The sequence below is a fragment of the Dama dama genome, chromosome 15 (genome assembly GCF_033118175.1).
Source record: "Dama dama isolate Ldn47 chromosome 15, ASM3311817v1, whole genome shotgun sequence".
NCBI lineage: Eukaryota > Metazoa > Chordata > Mammalia > Artiodactyla > Cervidae > Dama > Dama dama.
In genome coordinates this window covers 31,799,074-31,820,736 of record NC_083695.1, presented here as the reverse complement: position 1 = coordinate 31,820,736, position 21,663 = coordinate 31,799,074, and the positions used below count along the sequence as shown (strand labels likewise).

Below are 21,663 nucleotides of genomic sequence, written 5' to 3'. Positions count from 1 at the left end.
AAGGTGACCTGCAAAAGTAAAATACCAAGTTTTAGCAACTTTAGCAATAAATACAGAAACCCAAATCTCATTAACACCAATAATCACTTCTTCCTTATAGTAAGCTAAATTAATTCAGAAAACTGCCAAGGTCACTGGCTTTACTGGAAGAGCTGTTCTGTTTCCACGTAACTCAGCTGGTTTAGAACAACAGACGCTTGGTCATCCATAACCTATTAAATTTCCAGGAGGCCAGAGTAACTAACTGTTTGGACTAAGTTAGAAGTTTGATTCATTATGGGATGGGACAGGGGTTGTTCATCAATATAAATGGTCTAATCAAGCCAAGATCTTATCTATCATCCTTACAGGGTCTATCCTAGTAAAAATGTTCCTTTCTGTGTTAGTCACCTTGCTAAATTCAGCTTCATGTTAGCTACCAGATATTCAACAGCAGGCTGGAGCAAAGAGCCGGCCCACAAGGATCAAGCAAGTGCCTTTTTAAAAACTAATCTTAAGGAGTTCCTCTCCATGGCTTTGCAAAGTAAGCAAAAACCATGCCAAATAGTAAAAAAGGCACTTACTTGACTCCCACAGACCAGCTCCACACTCTAGCAGCTGTCACTGGCATGGTACATGGAGAGTGAGGTGGAAAACGATTATCTTGCCAACCACTGTAGGAATGGTAGCGAAAGACCTAAAAGAATAGAAAAATGTAAAGTCAATGTCAAAGGCAGAGGCCCTCCTGAGCCTGCTGACATGGGTACCTCAGCTTTTAATGCCGAAAAAGAAAAGGAAGTCTGAAAAGTTCAAGTCATTCTTAGCTGCTGGTTATTATAAGCAACCCTTTAGGACAAGAGAGCACATTTAAAAGAAACTGAGTTATAACCTAGAACAAATCCAAACTGGTTATAAGAAACTCTGAAATACACTTTTTTTTCCAGAGAAAGTATTGAATCATACAGAAATAAAATTGAATCATAGAGAAATAATAATAAAATAAGAACAGAATCATAAGAGAAATAAAAATAGTGAGAATCTGAAGCAACAACTCATAAATCAATACTTTTAGAAACAGTATTAAGGGGAAATTTTTTTCACATACCTCTACCATTCCAGCATTTGAAAAACATATAGAACCCTGAAAACTATATAGAAATAAGAAATATTTGTAAAAATTTAGGAGGTTCCCAGAAATAGAGGTGTCAGCCTATCAAAGTTCACTCAGGAACTTTTGCCAGTTTTAGAAACAAGTTTATAAAACTAAAGAAATTTTGGCACAGTTAAAAAAAAAATTCAACTCATTTGCATACCCACAAACTCTCTGGTTTAGAAAGTATGTTTTAAAATGCTTGACTCTCGGCCAATTAATCCAAGATCATCCAAAAACAAGAAGAGCAATTTTTATTTTTATTTATTTTAAATATAACCTTATCTTATCTTTTGGCCATGCTGTGTGGCATCCTAGTTTCCTGACCAGGGGTCGAACCCACGCCCCCTGCAATGGAAATGCATAGTCTTAACCAGTGGGTCACCAGGGAAGCTCCAAGAACAATTTTTAAAAGCCTGTTTACATACCTATCTCCTCTCTCCATCCTACACTATTTATGGGTGAAATAATTTGTGGGGAAAAAAACAGTATGATGTACAAGAAAAACAGCAACAGTGAAAAAACAACAATCATTCTTAATTCGCAATACCCTCTTCTCCTCCCATCTAATCATTCCTACCAAAACAAAACTAGCAAAAAATAAAAAACCCTCTTTTACTTGCAGGTCCATTCAGCATGCTTCTCAGAACCACAATCCAGAGAAACAGGCAGTTGAGTTTAATCATTCTTGAGGCATCAGAATCCATCCAATAAAAACAAGCAAATAATTTAAGCTTTCAATCTAAATAAATTATAGCCAAAAGACTATTCTTGCACTAGCCCTTAATTCTAATATGTTTAAATTTGGGTCACTTTTTTAATGGACAGTCTGATGATTCAAACTACCCAGGCCTCAATTAATTTAATTAGAATGGAATATTCACTGTTAATAGCAACTCTGGCCAGACTACATCTTGGGTGCTTAACTAATGTTTTCTTCTGAATTTTGGCTTGTGTTTGCTTTGCCTTAGCTACAGTCCATGGACAGCATCCCATTTATTAGTATTTCCCTCGCTGCATCAGCATTTCTGGTTAATGCACTATAGCAAATCATTTGGAGGGACAACCTGAATGAAGTTCTGTACTGTGTATTCTGCAAAATTGTTCAACCCACCATATCAAAGATATTGCAAATGAAAGACAGCATGAGACCGGGAATAAAAAATATTTCTCAGAGATTTGTTTTTTAAATTAATGACTACAAAGAAAGAATGTACACTGACATACATACATAACATGTACATGTGTATATATATATATTATTATTAATACAAATATTTATTTCACACCAACTACCTGCCTCAGAAAGAAGTACCTCCCCTCAGTCCCACTCTTTGTTTTTGCTTTAGTGCATCAAAACCATGACACAATCCAAGAATAGTTTTTTGGTTTATTTCTTATCACATAAGGGACATATCTTTTTACAAAACAAAGCAGATAGCTTTAAAATACAAATTACTCCAAACACACAGAAAAGAAATAATGCCTAAATGACAAGTTTCTATCCACAGCTTGCCTGCATTTGAAAAATCTGAGAATTTTAACAGAATTAACCAAGCTTTTGCTGCATCTCAGTCCCTTATGAGTTCACTGTAATACAGCAGATGCTGTTCTGCATTTTGTACAAGACATGTTCATCTGTGTAATGAAACACCACTCGTCTCTGCCTTCTAGCGGGAAGCATAAAGGGCTTTCCCAGAAAAATGATAAATGAGGACATTCCACACCAAAAATGGAATTGGCCTTTTTGAAAGTCAAAACAACATTCCTAATCTAACTTTTAAGATGACATATTTCTCTTTCCTATCCCCCTAAAATATTCAGCTAAAAAGGCTTTCAGTCAACAGGAAAATGGATAAATATGTGCAATAGAGAATGAAACACCACCTAGCTAAAAATGAATGAGTCAGAACCAAAGGTATCAACTACATAATTTAAGTATTAAGCAAAAAGAACAAATTACATAAGGATACATACAGTGCAATATCTTCTAAATAAGACCTAAAACATGTTTACAATGTTGTATGAGATATATGGCATAAACATATAGAAGGGAAACATCAAATCGGAGAGTGTTTGGCAAAGAGGAGAGGAAATAGGACTGAGGAAGGAAACCTGGGGTAGCAATTATAATTGTTTTATTTCTTAAGCTAAAAGAAATACATTATTCTACTTTTTTTATAGACATTACATACTTCATAATTTTAAAAAAAGACTTTTCCCCTTATATGTTTGATGAACAACAAAATTCCTTATGAAGGACATCCACCTCCCCACCCTCATCACCAAAAAACAACCACCCTCAGGTGTCGGTATGGCCTTTCCAAGTGTGCTTCTTTGAGAGCCTGATCCTCAGTAGTAATCTTTTTTCTTCTCCTAGTGCTGCTACTTTCTCATGCTGGCTGTGATGTGACCTTCCAGATCCATATCTCAGAGCTTCAGCCGGTCTCTACTTTTAATCTAACCAAGAGTATTTGTTTTAGGCAAGAAATCTATTACACATAGTTCCCTTTCATTCCCCCACCCCCACCCCCTTTACTGCTAAAAGCTCTAGTAATCATTAAAACGAGAACCATTATGTATCTAAAGCTCACTCAACTTTGTGGCAGTCGGCCAAGCTATGAACTCTATTTCATTCTGAATCAACTACTAAGACAGGATGAGATACTAAAATTTAAAAAGTACTGACTGGAGTTCAATCAAGTCTCCATTTAATAAATGAACATTCCAAAATTTTGTAATATGGTGTATACTACAATTCCGTTCTACCATCTCAATTGTGCTTGGATAACAATTTGTTTTGATGCTTAAGTCAGAGCTAGAAATGGAAAAAATAAATTTCATATTTTGCGGGGTTAAAACAAGAACAAAATAAGAAAACAAAACCCAATTACTAACATGCATATAAATGAGACATTCAGACAGAGTATACCCTTGGAGTCCCCTCAAAAACAAAAACAATAGCAAAATCACTACTACCTCTTTGTGATCAGAAAACTCATTTTTTCCTGTCTACTCAGCAGCTTCTATCTGTAGCATTCAAAGATCAGGGAAAGAGAGGTAAGAAAGAGAAAGTGACAGAGACAGACATAAGCTGGTATTCTTCTGTTTAAGAAAGAAATGTAATTTCATCAAAACCAAACCAAAAACTTTCCATTTTCTCACTTGCTTTTTACTACTTCCTCCACTTCATTCCATCTTTAAATACTTCTTTAAAGTATTCTGACAGTTATAATCTGTTTTAAAGTGAAAAATAGGTTTTTATCACACTTGGCCACTTGCCACAGCCCTGCTTCATGGCAGCTAGCAGAATTCTGGCAGTACAAGATACAGGATTCGGTGGGGGTAGATGGAAATACAGAAGATTTGTTCCAAAATAAACACCTCCAAAAACCTGTCATCCTTGGAAATATGTATCAGTAGGGAATCTAGAGCTGGCAGCACCTCGTTCAAATAGTTCCCTTCTCTCTTCAGCAGTGCCCAGCCCTTCACTCTTCTCTATTCTCCCTCACTTGCTCCAAATGCCTTCCAGGTAGACATCACTGTGTCCATTTCTTAAATTATCTGTAGCGTAACAACCCTACAATCTTTTTCCATTACTGTTTTTACTTAGCATTGTACATAGCCATGCTTGTTTCAGCACAATCTGTAAAGTCTTTTAAGATTATTAGCTGCTGTCTGAAGCAAAGTCATTCCTTCTTGAGAGCTCTATGATTTCCATCACTGTAGATTCAAGGCACAGAGAATAAGATGATATACCAGGTTGAAGGAGTTAGACAATGGTCCCTAGGACTTTTTAACTCACTGACTCATTTGTCCAACACTGACTGAATGTCTACATTCACGACACTGTATTAGACTCAGTTCACAGAGTTTGGAAGACGAGACTACTACAGACAACTAAACAACTTGTTAAGATTTTCACCCTGGGGATTCCTGTAGTATAAAATCAAAGAAACATATTCTGTTCCAGGCTGGCAGGTCACAACTCAGAATTAATGAATTATTAGCACAATCCTGTCTCACAACACACCATCATTAACTGCTTTTTTCCTCCTCCCCTCTCTCCAACTCTGAATTTCCCACCACATCTTCACCTCTTTCCCAACTCCCTCAGCAGTTTGAATTGGAAAAAGAAGAAAAAAGAAAGATGGGAATAAAGGCTTAATGAATTAAGAGGAACATAGGGTAAATTGTTCATCAAGATATCAGAAGTAATTATGCAAACTGTCCTGAAAAGGAATTGGAAGGCTCTTTTTTGTCACTTCAAGCCCTTTGCCCTTGCTAGAATAAGTAAACAAATAACCATCAGTTAATGATTTTATACAAGCTACCCAATGAAATAACATAAACATTACTTGTCGTGTAAATGATAAATTAGAATTAAAGGACTCCTTTAGGTTCACCTGACCAAGCATCCTTACTGAACTGACAAATATAATAGGATCAAGGAGGTTATGTCACTTACTCAAGGTCAAAGAGCAAGTTAATGGAACAGAAAGGAGCAGAACCCAGACTCCTAACTCTATTATACCACATGGCACCTAATTCTCTTCAATTACTTACTATTTATTTTGGTGACTGGGAAACACACACACACAAATACATACACACTCTTAGCACTTCCATCTTTTCATTTAGTTAACTATCTCGGAGAAAGTGAAAGTGAAGTTGCTCAGTCGTGTCTGACTCCTTGAGACCCCATGGACTGTAGCCCTACCAGGCTTCTCCGTCCATGTGATTTTCCAGGCAAGAATACCGGAGTGGGTTGCCATTTCCTTCTCCAGGAGATCTTCCCATCCCAGGGATTGAACACAGGTCTCCCGCATTGTAGGCAGACACTTTTACCGTCTGAGCCACCAGGGAATTTCATTTATTTAACTATCTCAGAGAACTATCAATAATAAAAAATTCTTTGCTCCCATAAGATTTCAAAAGGTTTATCAACTACACTGCAAATGCAATCTTTTCTGGTAGAGCAGATACACTAATGCCTCTAAAAAATTGTCATAATTGTAAAGTAAATACTTATCTTTGTATTATAATAAAACCTAGAAGACCAAAGAATATGTGCTCTCCAGTAAGAAAGCCAGTAAGGTCCTAGTCAATTAAAACGTTAGAGAATCATTTCAAATAACTTGTTCTCAACTCTATATAAAGGCTCAGTGCCAAAGAATTGATGCTTTCAAACTGTGATGCTGGAAAGAATCTTCAAAGTCCCTTGGACAACAAGAAGATAAAATGAATCAATCCTAAAGGAAATCAACTCTGAATATTCATTGGAAGGACTGATATTGAAGCTCCAATATTTTGGCCATCTAATGTGAAGAGCTGACTCATTTGAAAAAGACCCTGATGCTGGGAAAGATAGAAGGCAGAAGGAGAAGGGACAACAGAGGATGAGATGGTTGGATGGCATCACTGACTCAATGGACATGGGTTTGAGCAAACTCAGGGAGATGGTGAAGGACAGGGAAGTCTGGCGTGCTGCAGTTCATGGGGTCACAAAGAGTCGGACACAACTTAGCGACTGAACAACGACAACAACATATATGTGTGTGTGTGAGTATGTTTATATGTATCACTACACTTGCAACACTGAGAGACAATACATATATATTCCTACTGCTTCTGCCACTCCAATTTCTCTGAGAAACTACATTCATAATATGAGAAAGAAGACTGCTAAAATTTCACTAAGAAAAGATTTCATGCTTAGGAACAGCTAGTTTTGTTTGCTTATTTGTTTTTTAAAAGATATGATTATCATAAAACTTGTACTTAATGCTTAATCATACTTAATGCTTAATATTTCCTAAAGGAAATCAAATATTACAAAAATGGAAAGTTAAAGGGAACAAAGCCCAATAAAATTACTCAAAAGTATTCATCTAGTTAATGAACATGTTAAAGAGTTTCTGCTTTGGGAGAGTACAATACACAGAACATATTCTTTCAACAAAGATTTGCTGAATGTGAAGGAGGAAACAGACAGAACAGGCTCCATCTTGAAAGCAGGACTCCATCTTGGGCCGGACTGTGGACTTTGAGCTCTATGCCCAGTATCTATGGAAATGACATACCAACTGGAAAACCATGCCCCCTGGATGGAAGAGCCCCAGGGCTCGTACCTAGACTCTCTGTTGCCTAAAAGAATACCCTAATTATCTGTGTAACTGAATAGAATCATAAATTCTATTATGCTTATTGGGGTATGACCACAGGCCTATTGATAATTGTCCACTGTTAACTACCTAGGCTTAAGGCATATGAATTACGGGTTAATTTTGATGGTATCTTTCTTTTCCTTTGTTCAGACTAGTTTCAGGGAATTTGGGGGGGTGGGTTTGGGCACGTACACTTAGGGTATATAAGATTTTCAGAAAAACTGGTCAGGGTCCTTGGCTAAGAGGAGACTGCCTTGGGCCCGCTGGTGTAATAAACTATACTCCACTGTCTGCATTGTCCTTCTGAGTGAGTTTGTTTCCCAGAACGCGTAGCTGCAACATTTGGTGCATTGGCCGGGAAACTCCTCACTTTGAGGAGACAAGTCCCATTTGGGACCACTCCGAGGCCTTGCGGCTTGAACCTTCTAGAAGGGGGAAGGCGCCTCGCCCTTCTGGAAGGATTCTGCTTCTCAACGCCCGGATCTTTCACGTTAGCAGGTAGTGGACAACAGCAGGGGAACTGAGCGCTCAGGTGAGGAGGAACTCACCCGGCAGGGTGGAAGAGGGGGCCTGATCACCCCCCTGGGAGAGATTAGAAGAGGCACAGACCCACAGGAGCCTGGAATAGGCAGGTGGCAACGACTGCTTGGTACACAGGTTGACGAGCGTGTTAGGGCTTAGGAAGGAAATTTGTGAAGGTCATTTAGGAGGTGGTGTCCATACCATCTTGGGAAAATTATTACCAAGCAATTCCCAGGGGATTTTTAGGAGAAGAAACTTGGTTTTTGTGTGCTTGTATTCTGCCCTCCCCAAGGAGGTGTCCCATTTGCTATGAAGTTCTTGACTCCCTCAGAATTGTCAGGCTAGAAGGAGGGAGATACATAAGTGAGTACAAATTGGCTTTTCCGGAGACGGCCTGAGATGTGGGATATTTAACCCATCTGTATTTTCATCTGCACCTGATCAAGCCCACCAAGGCAGAATGGACTTTACAAGTTAAGGGAGAAACAGTCTTGGACCACGTGGTGCTCTGGTTCAGCTGTGCTGACCGGCAGGTGAAGACACGCCGATCCCCCTTCTCCCTCTGGGGTCTGGCAGGTAAGGCTCTTCTCACCCCAATTAGGAAGGAGGCAGAATGGCAATTTAAGTGTCACTGAGAGGAAATATCAGAAGTACATAGGGTACTGAGAACTTCGTAGACAGGACAAAAAGGAAAAGTAGAAGAAGGTCTGAGAAGGTAAGCAAGATGGGGGGAAGTGAATCTAAGGCAACTGTATTGGAGTGCATGATTAAAAATTTAAAGAAGGGATTTGGAGGAGACTATGGGGTGAAGATGAAGCCTAACTGCCTCCATATACTCTGTGAGGTTGAATGGCCCCCTATGGGAGTAGGATGGCCACCAGAGAACACCGTGAACTCAAAAATAGTGGAAGCAGTCTATACAGTAGCCACAGGAGAGCCAGGACACCTGGATCAATATCCATATACTGACTCATGGCTAGGGTTAGCTCAAGACCCTCCTACTTGGACAAGGTTCTGTATCCAGAAGGGAAAGGGAAAAATATTAATGGCACAAAAATTGACTGATGATAAAAAAAGGAAATTCTACAGGATTTGGACGGGGATGACCTGACCCCTCCCCCATACTGGATAGTGACGCGCCTGCCTCCCAGTGCTCCACCAGGACCGGAGGCCGCCTTAATGCCCAATCCAGGGCCAAGTGAAGTTCCTGCAGCAGCTGCTGCTCTTCCACCAGCTCTCCCGGAGTTCGTAGAGCTGTCGTTTCAGCAGGCTCCAATCCCAGCAATGTAGACCTCTGGCCAATGCCCCCAAAATTCCACCTCAGCTGGACCTCCTAGACTGTATCCACCTCTCCCGGTGAGTACTGATGGGAAGGGGGGAAGAAAACACAGCAATTAGACAGAGGCTGCGCTCTGCCAAGGAACAGGGGGAAAGAACCCCAAAACAGATGCCCCTCAGAGACTTACAACAGCCTCCGGTTCAGGACGCATGGGGCACTACCATCAGCCCCCTGTAGCCTATTATCACCAGCCATTTTCCTCTATGGATATATTAAACTGGCAGAGACACGCTCCACCGTACTCGGGGGAGCCACGAGCCATGATTAGGCTAATGGAGACTATTTTTCGAACCCACCGCCCTACATAGGATGACAGAATCCAACTACTAGTCTCCCTTTCCAGCACTGAGGAAGGACACAGGATCCTAACTGAGGCCAGAAAATGGTTCAGAGAAATGGCACCCGAGGGCACTGCACACCCACAGCGGGGGGCAGAACGAGCTGCCCGATGAGAGGCCCGACTGGGACTGTAACACGGAGGAAGAGCGGGGCCACGTGAAGAGGCATCGGGCTGAGTTTTACAAGGTCTCAAGAGGGGGGCCCGAAAAGCTATGAGAATCGCAAAACCCTCCAAAGTGATTCAAAGGGAAAGCGAATCACCCTCTGAGTTCTGCGAAAGACTGTGCAAGGCCTATAGACTTTATATGTCAAATGGTGACAAATGCAGCCTTTGTGTCTCTAGCCTACCCTGAAAATGTCAGATGGGGGGGGACACCAAGTGATTCATGAATTTTTATACATCCCTGAATGCCCAGTACCTTTGTTAGGAAGAGACTTGCTATCTAAATTGGGGGCACAAGTGACCCTTCCCCCAGCAAAAGACCCACTGTTCGAGTGGGCTCAACCACCTATTTACTTTTCCTCTCAGTAACCCCTCAAGATGAATGGAGGTTGGACAATCTCCCAGAAGGGAAACCGGATGGGCTAAACAGTAGAGAGAGAGAGTTAACTCAACAATTCCCTGAGGTCTGGACGAAAGACAACCACCCCCCCCCCCCAGGCTTGCAAAACAAGTCCCACTGGTAATAGAACTCAAACCCGGTACAATTACGTCAGCACCCGCCTTGGGCCTGCCAGACCTTGCTAGGCCGTTTACTCTTTATGTGACTGACAAGGACAAGGAGGCTATGGGAGTGTTGTCCCAGATTATGGGGACATGGGACAGACCAGTGCCTTATCTCTCAAATCGGCTGGACAATGTTATCACTGGGTGGCTGGGATGCTTACGGGCAGTTGCTGCAGTTGCCTTACTGGTCCGGGAGGCAACCAAGCTGACTTTGGGCCAAGATTTGTTCATAAAAGTCCCGCATGAGGTCAACACCCTCCTGCGAGGGGACCCCCATAAATGGCTGTCAACATCCCGGAGTACTCAATACCAGGGACTGTTATGTGAGAACCCCCATGTTACTACTGAGCCTTGTCAGGCTCTCTTTCTTGTGAGAGAAGGTGGGCCCTCACATGATTGCAAGGAAATATGCCAGCAGACCTGACTTGAGAGACCAGCCAATCCCAGACCCAGATTGGGTCCTGTACACCAATGGCACCAGCTGGGTGAAAACAAGGACACTGACTGTCGGGATACGCAGTAGTCATGGAAGAAGCCATCATTGAGGCTAGCTCTCTGCCATCACACTGGTCCACTCAACAGGCCGAACTATATGCTCTAATCCAGGCCCTCCAGCTGTCAAAAGGTAAGGAGACAAACATTTACACAGACTCCAGGTGTGCTTCTGCCACACTACAGGGCTCTGTGTAAGGAGAGAGACCTTTGGCAGCTAGTGAAAAAGATATTAAAAATAAGGAAGAAATTAAGACCCTATTAGATGCTGCCTGGGAATCAGAAAGGGTTGCAGTCATACACTGCTAAGGACATCAAAAAGAGGATACCCCCCGGGCTCAGGGAACAGACTGGCAGATAAGACCGCTAAACAAGCAGCCGAGGGCTTGGGGGTGACAAGTGAAGCCCCTATGAAAGCTCTCATATTGGCAGAGCTGCCTGAGCTAACGCTAGACTCTCCAAAATACACTGAAGCCCAAAACTAACCAGCCAAAGCAGAAGGGGCCATCGAGACTGAAAAGGGATGGTGGGAATCGCCAAACGGCAAATTATTGGTACCAGAGGAGCTGGCACCCACACTGGTAAGCCAAACACACCAAGAAACCCATCTAGGCCATGATAAACTGGAATAGCTAATTTGAAAATATTTCTTGGTTCCCCGCCTCTCTTCCCTATGCAGGACAAAATCTCAGAACTGCATTGCCTGCTCACAGGTCAATGCTGCCTCTAGGCACAGACAGAAACCTCCTAGGATTCAGCTAAAAGGCACACTGCCCTTTGAACACCTAGAAGTGGACTTCACTGAAATGAAACCTCACCGACACTACCATTACCTGCTGGTCATAGTATGTACGTTCTCGGGATGGGTAGAAGCTTTTCCTACCCAGACTGAAAAAGCATCAAAAGTAGGCCGGTGCCTGCTTAGGAAGACAGTTCCCAGATTTGGATTTCCTACCAGCATTGGATCGGACAATGGCCTGGCCCAGCTTTCGAAGCTGATTTAGTATAACAAGTAAGCAAAACTTTAAACATCAAGTGGAAATTACATACAGCATATAGGACCCAGAGCTCTGGGATGTTGGAAGGAACCAACTGGACACTTAAAGAGACACTCTCCAAGTGGGTCTCAGAGACTGACTGCTCCTGCGTGGACTTGTTTCCGACAGCTCTGCTCAGACTCAGGATGACCCCACGGTCCCATGGTTCTTCTCCGTACAAAACTGTGAATGGGAGGCCCCCTCCCATAATAAAACAGCTGTCAACAAATTTGCCTCAGGTAAGTCTTGAGAAACCTATATGCAGGTCAGGAAGCAACAGTTAGAACTGGACATGGAACAACAGACTGGTTCAAAATAGGAAAAGGAGTACGTCAAGGTTGTATATTGTCACCCTGCTTATTTAACTTATATGCAGAGTACATCATGAGAAACGCTGGGCTGGAGGAAGCACAAGCTGGAATTAAGATTGCCGAGAGAAATATCAATAACCTCAGATATGCAGATGACACCACCCTTATGGCAGAAAGTAAAGAGGAACTAAAAAGCCTCTTGATGAAAGTGAAAGAGGAGAATGAAAAAACTGGCTTAAAGCTTAACATTCAGAAAACTAAGATCATGGCATCTGGCCCCTAAGATTTGATTCCTAAAGGGAATCAAATATTACAAAAATGGAAAGTTAAAGGGAACAAAGCCCAATAAAATTACTCAAAAGTATTCATCTAGTTAATGAACATGTTAAGAGTTTCTGCTTTGGGAGAGTATAATACACAGAACATATTCTTTCAACAAAGATTTGCTGAATGTGAAGGAGGAAACAGACAGAACAGGCTCCATCTTGAAAGCAGGACTCCATCTTGAAAGCAGGACTCCATCTTGGGCCGGACTGTGGACTTTGAGCTCTATGCCCAGTATCTATGGAAATGACATACCAACTGGAAAACCAGACCCCGCCTCCCCCACCATGGAAGAGCCCCAGGGCTCGTACCTAAACTCTCTGTTGCCTAAAAGAATACCCTAATTATCTGTGTAACTGAATAGAATCATAAATTCTATTATGCTTATTGGGGTATGTCCAGAGGCCTGTTGATAATTATCCACTGTTAACTACCTAGGCTTAAGGCATATGAATTACGGGTTAATTTTGATCATATCTTTCTTTTCCTTTGTTCAGACTAGTTTCAGGGAATTTGGGAAGGTGGGTTTGGGCACAGTACACTTAGGGTATATAAGGTTTTCAGAAAAACTGGTCAGGGTCCTTGGCTAAGAGGAGACTCTGCCTTGGGCCTGCCGGTGTAATAAACTGTCCTCCACTATCTGCACTGTTCTTCTGAGTGAGTTTGTTTCCCAGAACGCGTGGCTACAACAAATGCTTATCATGTTATGTGAACTTTTTCATACTGCTATGCAAATCTTCCAGATTCTAATATTATGCAGTACAGGTGGGGAGGCAGGAATAGGGGTAACATGGATATCTGATTTTATACATAAATTTTAAAATCATTTAAAGATAATTAAACCAGTTTTTTAAAATACAAAAGCAAAGACAACAAAGAAGCATATTCTCTGTTGTAGAAAAGACAACAAAGAAGCATATTCAACATGACGATAAAAAGAAACTCACAGAAAAGGTCAAAAAATAAGATTTCTGTACCTGAGTAATACAGTCAGAAAGGCCTTGAATTGAACTGCCTTTCTACCTAGTACTTACTAGCTGAGTAACAGTCCACAGCCAATTGTCAAGTTCTATCAACTCTACTTCCTAAATCTCCCTTCCCTCTGTTCTCTTTTTCTCTATCCTCAGTGCTACTGTCCTAGCTCAGACACCTTTTGCCTGGTCAATTAAGATGTTCTACTGGTGTCTGTCTTTCCAGCCCCAGCCTCTCCAATGAAGTCCTCACACTGCTACCAGTGTGACCTACCTAAAAGCAGAACCTAACCATGATTAACTTCTTGAAATTCTTCCCTTGCTCATCTATTCGACAAGTAGCATTTCTGCAAACTGTGGCTTAAACTGCAGAATCAGTTTAAATGGGTCCCAACCAGAATTTCCTTAAGAAAACAGAATAGTAACTGTACATGCCTCATACATAGCAAAAATATTGTTGCATGAGACCTTTCCTAGTTTTATGCACGCATGCATATACTCAATCAAAATATAAAAGGTATTTCTACTGTGGGTTGAGTTTTTTTAAAAAAAAAAAAGCTGACTTAACATAATAAAATTTCAGTTCCTTCACAGGTTCTTTCACAATCTGATCCCTTATCATAGCAAGTGGTTAAGAGACAGGCTCTGGAGCCAGACTATGTGGGTTTACACACTAGGTATGCCACTCACTAGCTGTGTTATCCTGGGCAAGTCATTTACTAGCTGTGTGTCACTGACTGACTGTGATTCTGGGCAAATCACTCAATTAGCCTGATGCAACTCAGTTTCACTATCTGTAAAGCAAGGATAATAGTACCTACTCATAGGGTATCACAAGAATTAAGTGAGACTATGTATAGTGCTTGGGACATGGTGCACTTGATAAATATTATTATTGGTATCACTACTACTATCCAACCTAATCTCCAGCTATTCTTGCCCATACTCCAATTATAACAAATTTCTGGCTGTTTCTCAAGTACATTGTACCCCTTCATACTGTCATGTTAGATAGTACTGCTGCCTTAAATATGAATCAACCTTTTCAGTCCCCCACACATTATATTTCCTCATATTTCAGCTCAAGCAAGGTTTCCCCACTTAAAGCCTTTCCCAACATCCTTTGGTAGTTCGCAGTGTTCCCACTGAGTCTCTACAGGGGAAAAAAGAACACGCACAGCCAGCTGCAGCCTTGTTTATGAATGTCTCCTGGCCAGGCTGTGAACCCTTAGAACCACAATGGAAACCTGTCTCTTTACCAGCACAGTGTCTCACAGAGAGTAGGAGTTCCACAGATATTCTCTGAACGCCTCTAAGTTATTAACCTTTCTAGGTCTTTATTTTCTCATCTGTACAACGGGGATGGTATTTTGCCCGAAGGGTTGTCATGGAGTACACTACACAATGTTGTAAAAGTGTTTGATACGGAAGCAATGCTCAGTTATTACCAGGTTTACTGGGTGGGACTTTTTAGAATCTCAAACTGAATTTCAAAGATCTCGGGGGGGGGGGGGGGGGGGGGCCAGGGGTGAAGAGTAATACCTTAGACCCTTATCAGCTAACATCTGGTGGGGAGAGTTAATAAAAAGATTTAAGAAATGTAGCCAACAGGAGGGATGATGAGATCTCTTGGAAGAAACTGCAGTAGATGCTTGAGAAACAAAACTGAAGGAGCAGACCCTGAAAAGGAAGAAAGACCCACAATGACAACCAGCATGCCACAGCTTTAATTCTAGCCAGACTCAGGCTTACATCTCAGCTCCAAACCATTTGTTCATCTTTGCATCCCTATCATTAAAACGAAATGAAGGAAGAAATGAATCTATTTCATTCTCAATTTCCTTATCTATAAAACTAGCACAATAATACCTTTCATAGGGTTATGGTAAGAATTAAACATGGAAACACAATGCCTTTAACTCTGAAGTGCTTTCTAGAAGAAGGCATATCTACCCCTCTATCTTTAGAGGCCAGGTAGTTCAGCTAACCTATTTGCTCTCCTGTTACTTTATAAACTATCAGTTGCATTAATACTCTTAAACATCCTGTAACATCATTTACTATAGGTAAGAAGTACAAAGTGGGCCAGTCTTAGAAGGCAAAAAAGAAATTTTTAAAATCTTGCAACCTGTAAGATAGTAAGCTCAGGACTGAACATTTGAGACTACCCTCTGGATAGCATCTTACACTCAACAGGCTCTGCTCAGCAGTTTTCTGGTGATTATTACAAGTGCTCTCCCCAAAATAAAGTGGACAATAATAAGAAATATATGTAAAAACTGAAAACTTTAGTAACAAAGCATAAAAGGTAAACATTTCACTCTTTTGGATTAATAAGTATTATTAACATCATTAAAGGACTTTTAGAAAGACTCTTATTTTTAACAGATGTCAAAATACAATGTCATATTATCCAATTATTCCAGAACTGAATTAGAAAAAGTTCAGTTTTAGGATGCTAGTAGAGCCAGTTGGTGATGTAATTTACCAAGTTATGCTTTTACCAATGGAAAAAAATCGAGCCTGTACATGGTTTATGGGACAAGAATTCACTAAGCTTATTAAAATTACTTTGCTTGAAGTCAACTTTGATTTTTACACAGGCTGTCTCACTACAAGCATTTAACAAAGTGAAGTGAAATAAATGGATTATTTACCATTTTTGTTCAGCTGCAGAGGACAGGTTTTTTTAACCAGATGTCATCAAGCTTAATCTAAATCAGGGAGTAACCAAGATTCAGTTTGACTTTAGGGTATTGCTGGAAGAATTTGACCCAAATTCACTTTTAAAAACCAGTCTCACCTTAATCATTTTTAGAGTGAAACACAGAATTATATAGTTTCAAGGGGCAAAAACTGAATGGGAAAATTAGCAGATGTGTGAGCCATTATCAGCTCTGTAGTAACTTGTTAGGCTACCAAGGAAAAAGTTCCTTTCCTTTACCTACGGTCTTGTCAAGCTCTAAATTCTAGGACTCTTTTAAGTACATGTCTTCCACAGTAACATCTTCCTGTAACATGTTGTTCCTATACTGTATCAATCAGTCAAATAAAGATTAGAGGATTCCTCAATACTGAGTGGTTATCCTGAGATCTTAAAAGGTAATCATCTCCTTAATTACAGGAAAACAAGCAGTAATTTTTTAAGAAAACCCACAAAGCACAAAGCCAGAATATAAAAATAAATAAAAAGCTACATCTCAGTAGTTATTGAGAAAATGGTATCAACGAAGTACTACTATGGAAGACCATGACCACTCCTTGATTTCACTTTCAAATAGGAGGCAGCCCCAAAACCAAAACGGATTCACATTCAAGTTGTTGTCTTTGTCATATGCCATTCTTCATGCTGCATTTCTATTTAGATTCCCTCTTGGAGCAGAGCTCCATAAAGCATAAACTAGAACCCGTTGAGACTTAAAAAAGTTCAAATAATCAGAGTTTGTTGACTAAACCCAAATTTACTCATTCAATTATCTATGGGGCTCAAAATAAGCAAGATCTTAAAATAAAGTTTCCTTAATAAGTCTGCTCTAAGCATATTTATCCAGAACCCTCAAAATCTTAATATCTTAGTCGACTAAAACAATAAATCTAGATTCTGATTCAAACATATATTCCTAATAATCTGGGTATTTCTTTTACTTTGGATAGAAAGTTTGTACCCCCCGTAGACCTAATACAGTGTTACCAACTCTCCTTTACTAGTCCACCATAAACAAGTGTAATATACAACCAAGGACAGCATTGGCAATAGCAAACTTAAAGCAATTACCCAAATTAGCCAAATATGGTTACCTAAGCAACAAGTCATTAAACAAGTCAAGGTGGGGGGTGCAGAGCACACCTTTTCACTGGCAAGCAGACAAAAGGGTGTGTATTCAATTAGCGCTTGTCTGAGTGTTATCTATGTATCTAGCACTGCTCTGGAGTCCATGAGGGACAAAAAGGTAACAAGATACACAATCTTTGCCCAGTAAGATAAGACATCCACAAATGAAACATTTAGAGAACAAGCCAGTGTCAATCTGTATCCTGAAAATAATAAATCCTATCAGCATTCAGAGAAAACAGAACAAAACAATGGGAAGGGGTTAAAAGCTAGGAAACACACAAGATTCAGACTAGGATTGCTCCTTGAATCCACCTCTATTTAAAAGCATTTTTATCCCACGGACATGTATACACTCCTAAATTTAAAATAGATAACCAACAGGGACCTACTATATAGCACATGGAACTCTGCTCAATGTTATGTGACAGGTTGGATGGAGGGGAGTTTGGGGGAGAAGGGATGCATGTATATGTATGGTTGAGTCTCTTCACCGTTCACCTGAAACTATCACAACATTGTTTGTTAATCGACTATACCCCGATACAAAATAAAAACTTCAAAAAAAAGATGTTTTTAAAGAATTTTTATCCCAGATGTCATTAACCACAAACGGAACAAGTCACTTCCCTCGGTTCCCATTAGGTCTGTTTTCTCATCTGTAAAGTAAGGAAGTTAGGTTCAAAGAGGGGTCACAGGTTCCAGTCTCTCACCTAAAACGGACCTTAGAAGATAGAGGAGTGATTAAGACTAAAATTCCACTACAAAAACTGCATAAATATTTAGTATGGATATATGAGACGATGGTTTAAGTACAGTGGAGTATTTGTGCTGAGTGGATCTGGCAAGGTAAGATTCAGCCAGTTCATGAGGAACCAAATTAAAGAACTGGGACTTGCCTCTGTGTCAGGCAATGTAACCTCTCTTAAAACTTCTAGGTTAAAAGAAAACAAAATAAAAAGTTTTCTCAGGTTAAACTGAAATGATATCACTGCCAAAGAACTCCAATGTGTAAAGTAGAAAGGGACAACCATGATCCTTAACAGCATAATGACAGACTTAAGAGATTTAGTAATTCAGCACGGCCGTTGACCACTAGGAAATGCCAGCATTCAGGCTATCATAATCAGAGATAGACAGATTGAGCAAAGAAATTACACAACTCACAATGAAAGGCAGTTCCCTTCAAACAATCACCCTTGAAAACAGCCACCTTCACTAACTGCACAGAAAGACATGCAACAAATATTTAACATCAGTCTTCGTTACAGCCACAGGCTGGAAAGCAATAACAGGCTCTTCACAAAGAAAAGGAAAAAATTACACTAGATGGTGCTACAACTACTGAATAAGCCCCTGCAGCTTTTCTCCTATTTACTCAGTTGAACAATGTTTTAATGAGGGGTTGTGGGGTGGGGGGGACGCCAAGTTCTGTTTCATAACTTCACAACCACTTTTACCTATACTAGCTGAACTGTATTGCTCTGGGCTTGTTCTTCAAATCTGGAAAAGATTCAAAAACATGCCTCTCAAACCAAAAATGAACCAGCACTATAACTGGTTATTTATACTGCTTAATTAAATTGACTCTAATTTACCATACTTACTACAGCAGAACAAAAGTGGCACAAGCAGGACTTGTGATCTTGTCCAAGGCAGAGTAACATCTGCTGCACACACACAGGATGTCACCTGCACAAGACAGCCTTAGTGTCTTCTCAGGGGCCTTTGTAAGCCCAAGTTGTTTGTTCTATATTGCCTAATGCATGTGCCTCAAACCAACAGAGGAGAATTCTCATTCATGGGGCTCTGAAATACCAGCACTTTCATAACAAGCAATAGTAAGTTTTAAAAGGAAGGAGAAAGATGTGAAGGAGCAACTGCACTTTCTAATCAAAAGAATGCAATAAGATGGACAGTGTATCTGGAGTGGATCAGAGCCCTAAAACTGTTGTATATTCCCCATATCATCTTGGCCAAGTCTCTCCCCTTTCTGGATCTCAATTTCAGGCATAAAATGTCAAGAATTAAATAGGCCTCTAAGAGATACCTTTCAAATTTTGAGCCTTGTGAGGAATCAAAAAATAACAGACGGAGACAGCGGTACACATGATAGCTTTGGAGCAATCATAGAAAAAGAAGAGGAAAAAAAACTGTTTACGTATTTTAAATAATCAGGCACAACTTTTTCAAAATCTTACAATTCTAAGTTCATTTTCAAGTCACCATTCTTAAACACTTCTGCCCTTCAGAAATAACAGTTCATTTAGTTGTGCTTTCAGCTCAAATTTGGCACATCACTTTTACCCACCCCAGAATAGCACAGAAAAACACTTTCATGAAGTACCTGCACAAGGAAGGCACTCACAGCCTGACAGACTCACAGAGTGGAAAATACACAAGGCACAAATTTCAAAATGCTAAATGAACACCACACCCAAATAGTCTTAAAAACAACTGCAAAGTCAAATATATCAAAATACAGAGATAAAGACAACTTGGTAAACCTTTAAATAGTTTGAGGGGGAGGGGAATGCAATCAGATTTTTGGATGGCCTTATGTTTTTAAAAGAACAAAACATATAACTGGAGGCTATGAAACATGCAAATCTAAATTGAACTGTGGAAAGCTCGGCTCTCACCCAAAAGCTTCAGCAAAGCAGTATGTCAGTACGCCAAAATGAAGTACAATTTTCTAACAAGAAGGAGGACAGGGTCCATATATGTGACTAATAATAACAATACCATCTTGCATTTAAAGAGCATTAGTTCTTTCCACTGCTCTTTCAGACACCTAATTTTATGCTGTCAACAGTCTTAGGGTATCCTCTAAAAAGCGCCAGTTCAGTTTCCTCTCAAGAGCCATGTGATCAGAACAAGAAGACAGGTGGGTGTATTTGTTGAGGGCTGAAGGTACTAGTTTCTGCTATCAGGCTGTCTGCAGTGATTCTCATTACCACACTATACAACTTAGCCCTAGGAAATAAAACCTACACTCTTTCTTTTGGAGTTGGCCAGAGATCAAAACTATGGATCTAGAAAGTCCAAAGATAACCTGCCTACTTGTTAGGTCAGGAATTCCAAGTTAACTTGATCTCTTGCAACTTGAAATATACATACACCCCAAGTCTGTTCTAATAGAAACTCCCGTGCGTTGCCAGCCAATGAAAGCCAGCAATAACGGGTTAATACAACCACCAAAAAACCCTGCCGCTGGGAACAACTTGTCATATTCGCTTCCCCTCTGCCTGCTGCCCACCCTTCCTTCTTCAGGCACGCACAAGCTTATAAACCAGCCCTCCAAAAGGGCCACCGAGGACCTTTAAGGACCTGAGAGGATGGAGCTTGCCTCCTGAAGCAATGCAGCATCCATCGCAAGGGTGCTGTGCCCCATGCCCACAAGCAAGAAGTCACAGAAAGGGATAAAGTTTGATTTTCCGCCTTGCCGGTTCACACAGGGCCGAGAAGAGAAGAGGGAGCAGCCCCGCTGGGGTTCAGGGTTGCCCTCCGGGGGACAGTTCCCAGCAGCATGGCACCGCCACTCCTGACACAGACACAAGGCGGCCGCGGCAACTCAGGACACCCCAACCCGCCCGGAGGAGGAGGGAAAGGGGACAACTTGAACAGTGCTCAGGGAGGGAGCCACGGAGCAGAGCAGTTAAGGAAAAAGGAGGGAGGGACCGAGATGGGGGCGGGTCGGGGAGAGGTTCAAGTCCCTTCCCTTCCCCGCCCTGGTGTCCCCGGTCCTGCGGGAACATCCCAGCCGTCGCCCCTCCTCCTCCTCCTCCCGGCTTCCTCCGCCCTTCCTTTTTTCCTGGTTGCCGCCGCAGGCGCCTGAAGGGCACGGCGGCTCCTCGGTGCCCGGCAACCTCGGGAGCGGCCGCGAGTTGAGGTAACTCGCCCGCTGCCCCGGCGGCCTGCCTGCCGGCGGCTCCCACACGCCAGCGCCGCCCCGCCCTCCCCGGAGCCGCCGGGCGCGCTCGCTCACCGTCCGGTGGTGCTGCTGCTGCCGGTGGCGGCTGACGCCCAGAGCGGGGAAGCAGCCCGCAGTCAGCGCTCCGCAGCCGCCGGCGCCCCCGCCGCCGCCGCCCCGGGAGGAGAGGAGCAGCAGGAGCGATCTACCTGCGGCGGCCGCCATCTCTCAACTGGGAACGGCGCCGACCCAGGCAGCGCAGCGGACGGCCGGGGCGGAGCTAAGGCCCGCCACTCACCGGCGCCGGCCCAACTGCCGCCCTGGACTGAGTTGATGAGGCGGGGCTTCGTGCAAGGTCCAATCGACAGGCGGGAGAACCACACTAGCGACTGCCTGTCACTTCCAGAGTTACCTATTGTGGGGCATAGTCAATTACGGGCAAATTCTAGGGAACCGGTAATTGGCACCCGAACCCCTCAGAATAGCAGCAGCAGAGATAGCGTATTCGATTCGGCTAATCTTCATTAAGGATACAGTTATAATAAGTGTAACTGGGGAAA

General features: G+C 41.8%; 1 protein-coding gene across 1 annotated transcript in view; it reads right to left on the bottom strand.

Moving 5' to 3' along the window:
- Positions 1–21,343, bottom strand: part of MCU (mitochondrial calcium uniporter) — a 205,921-nt gene extending 184,578 nt beyond the window's left edge. The window contains exon 1 of the mRNA XM_061161770.1: positions 21,179–21,343. Coding sequence (XP_061017753.1) covers positions 21,179–21,328 — 150 coding nt within the window. The 5' untranslated portion in view covers positions 21,329–21,343. The remainder of the gene's footprint in view (positions 1–21,178) is intronic.
- Positions 21,344–21,663: the final 320 nt, after the last annotated feature.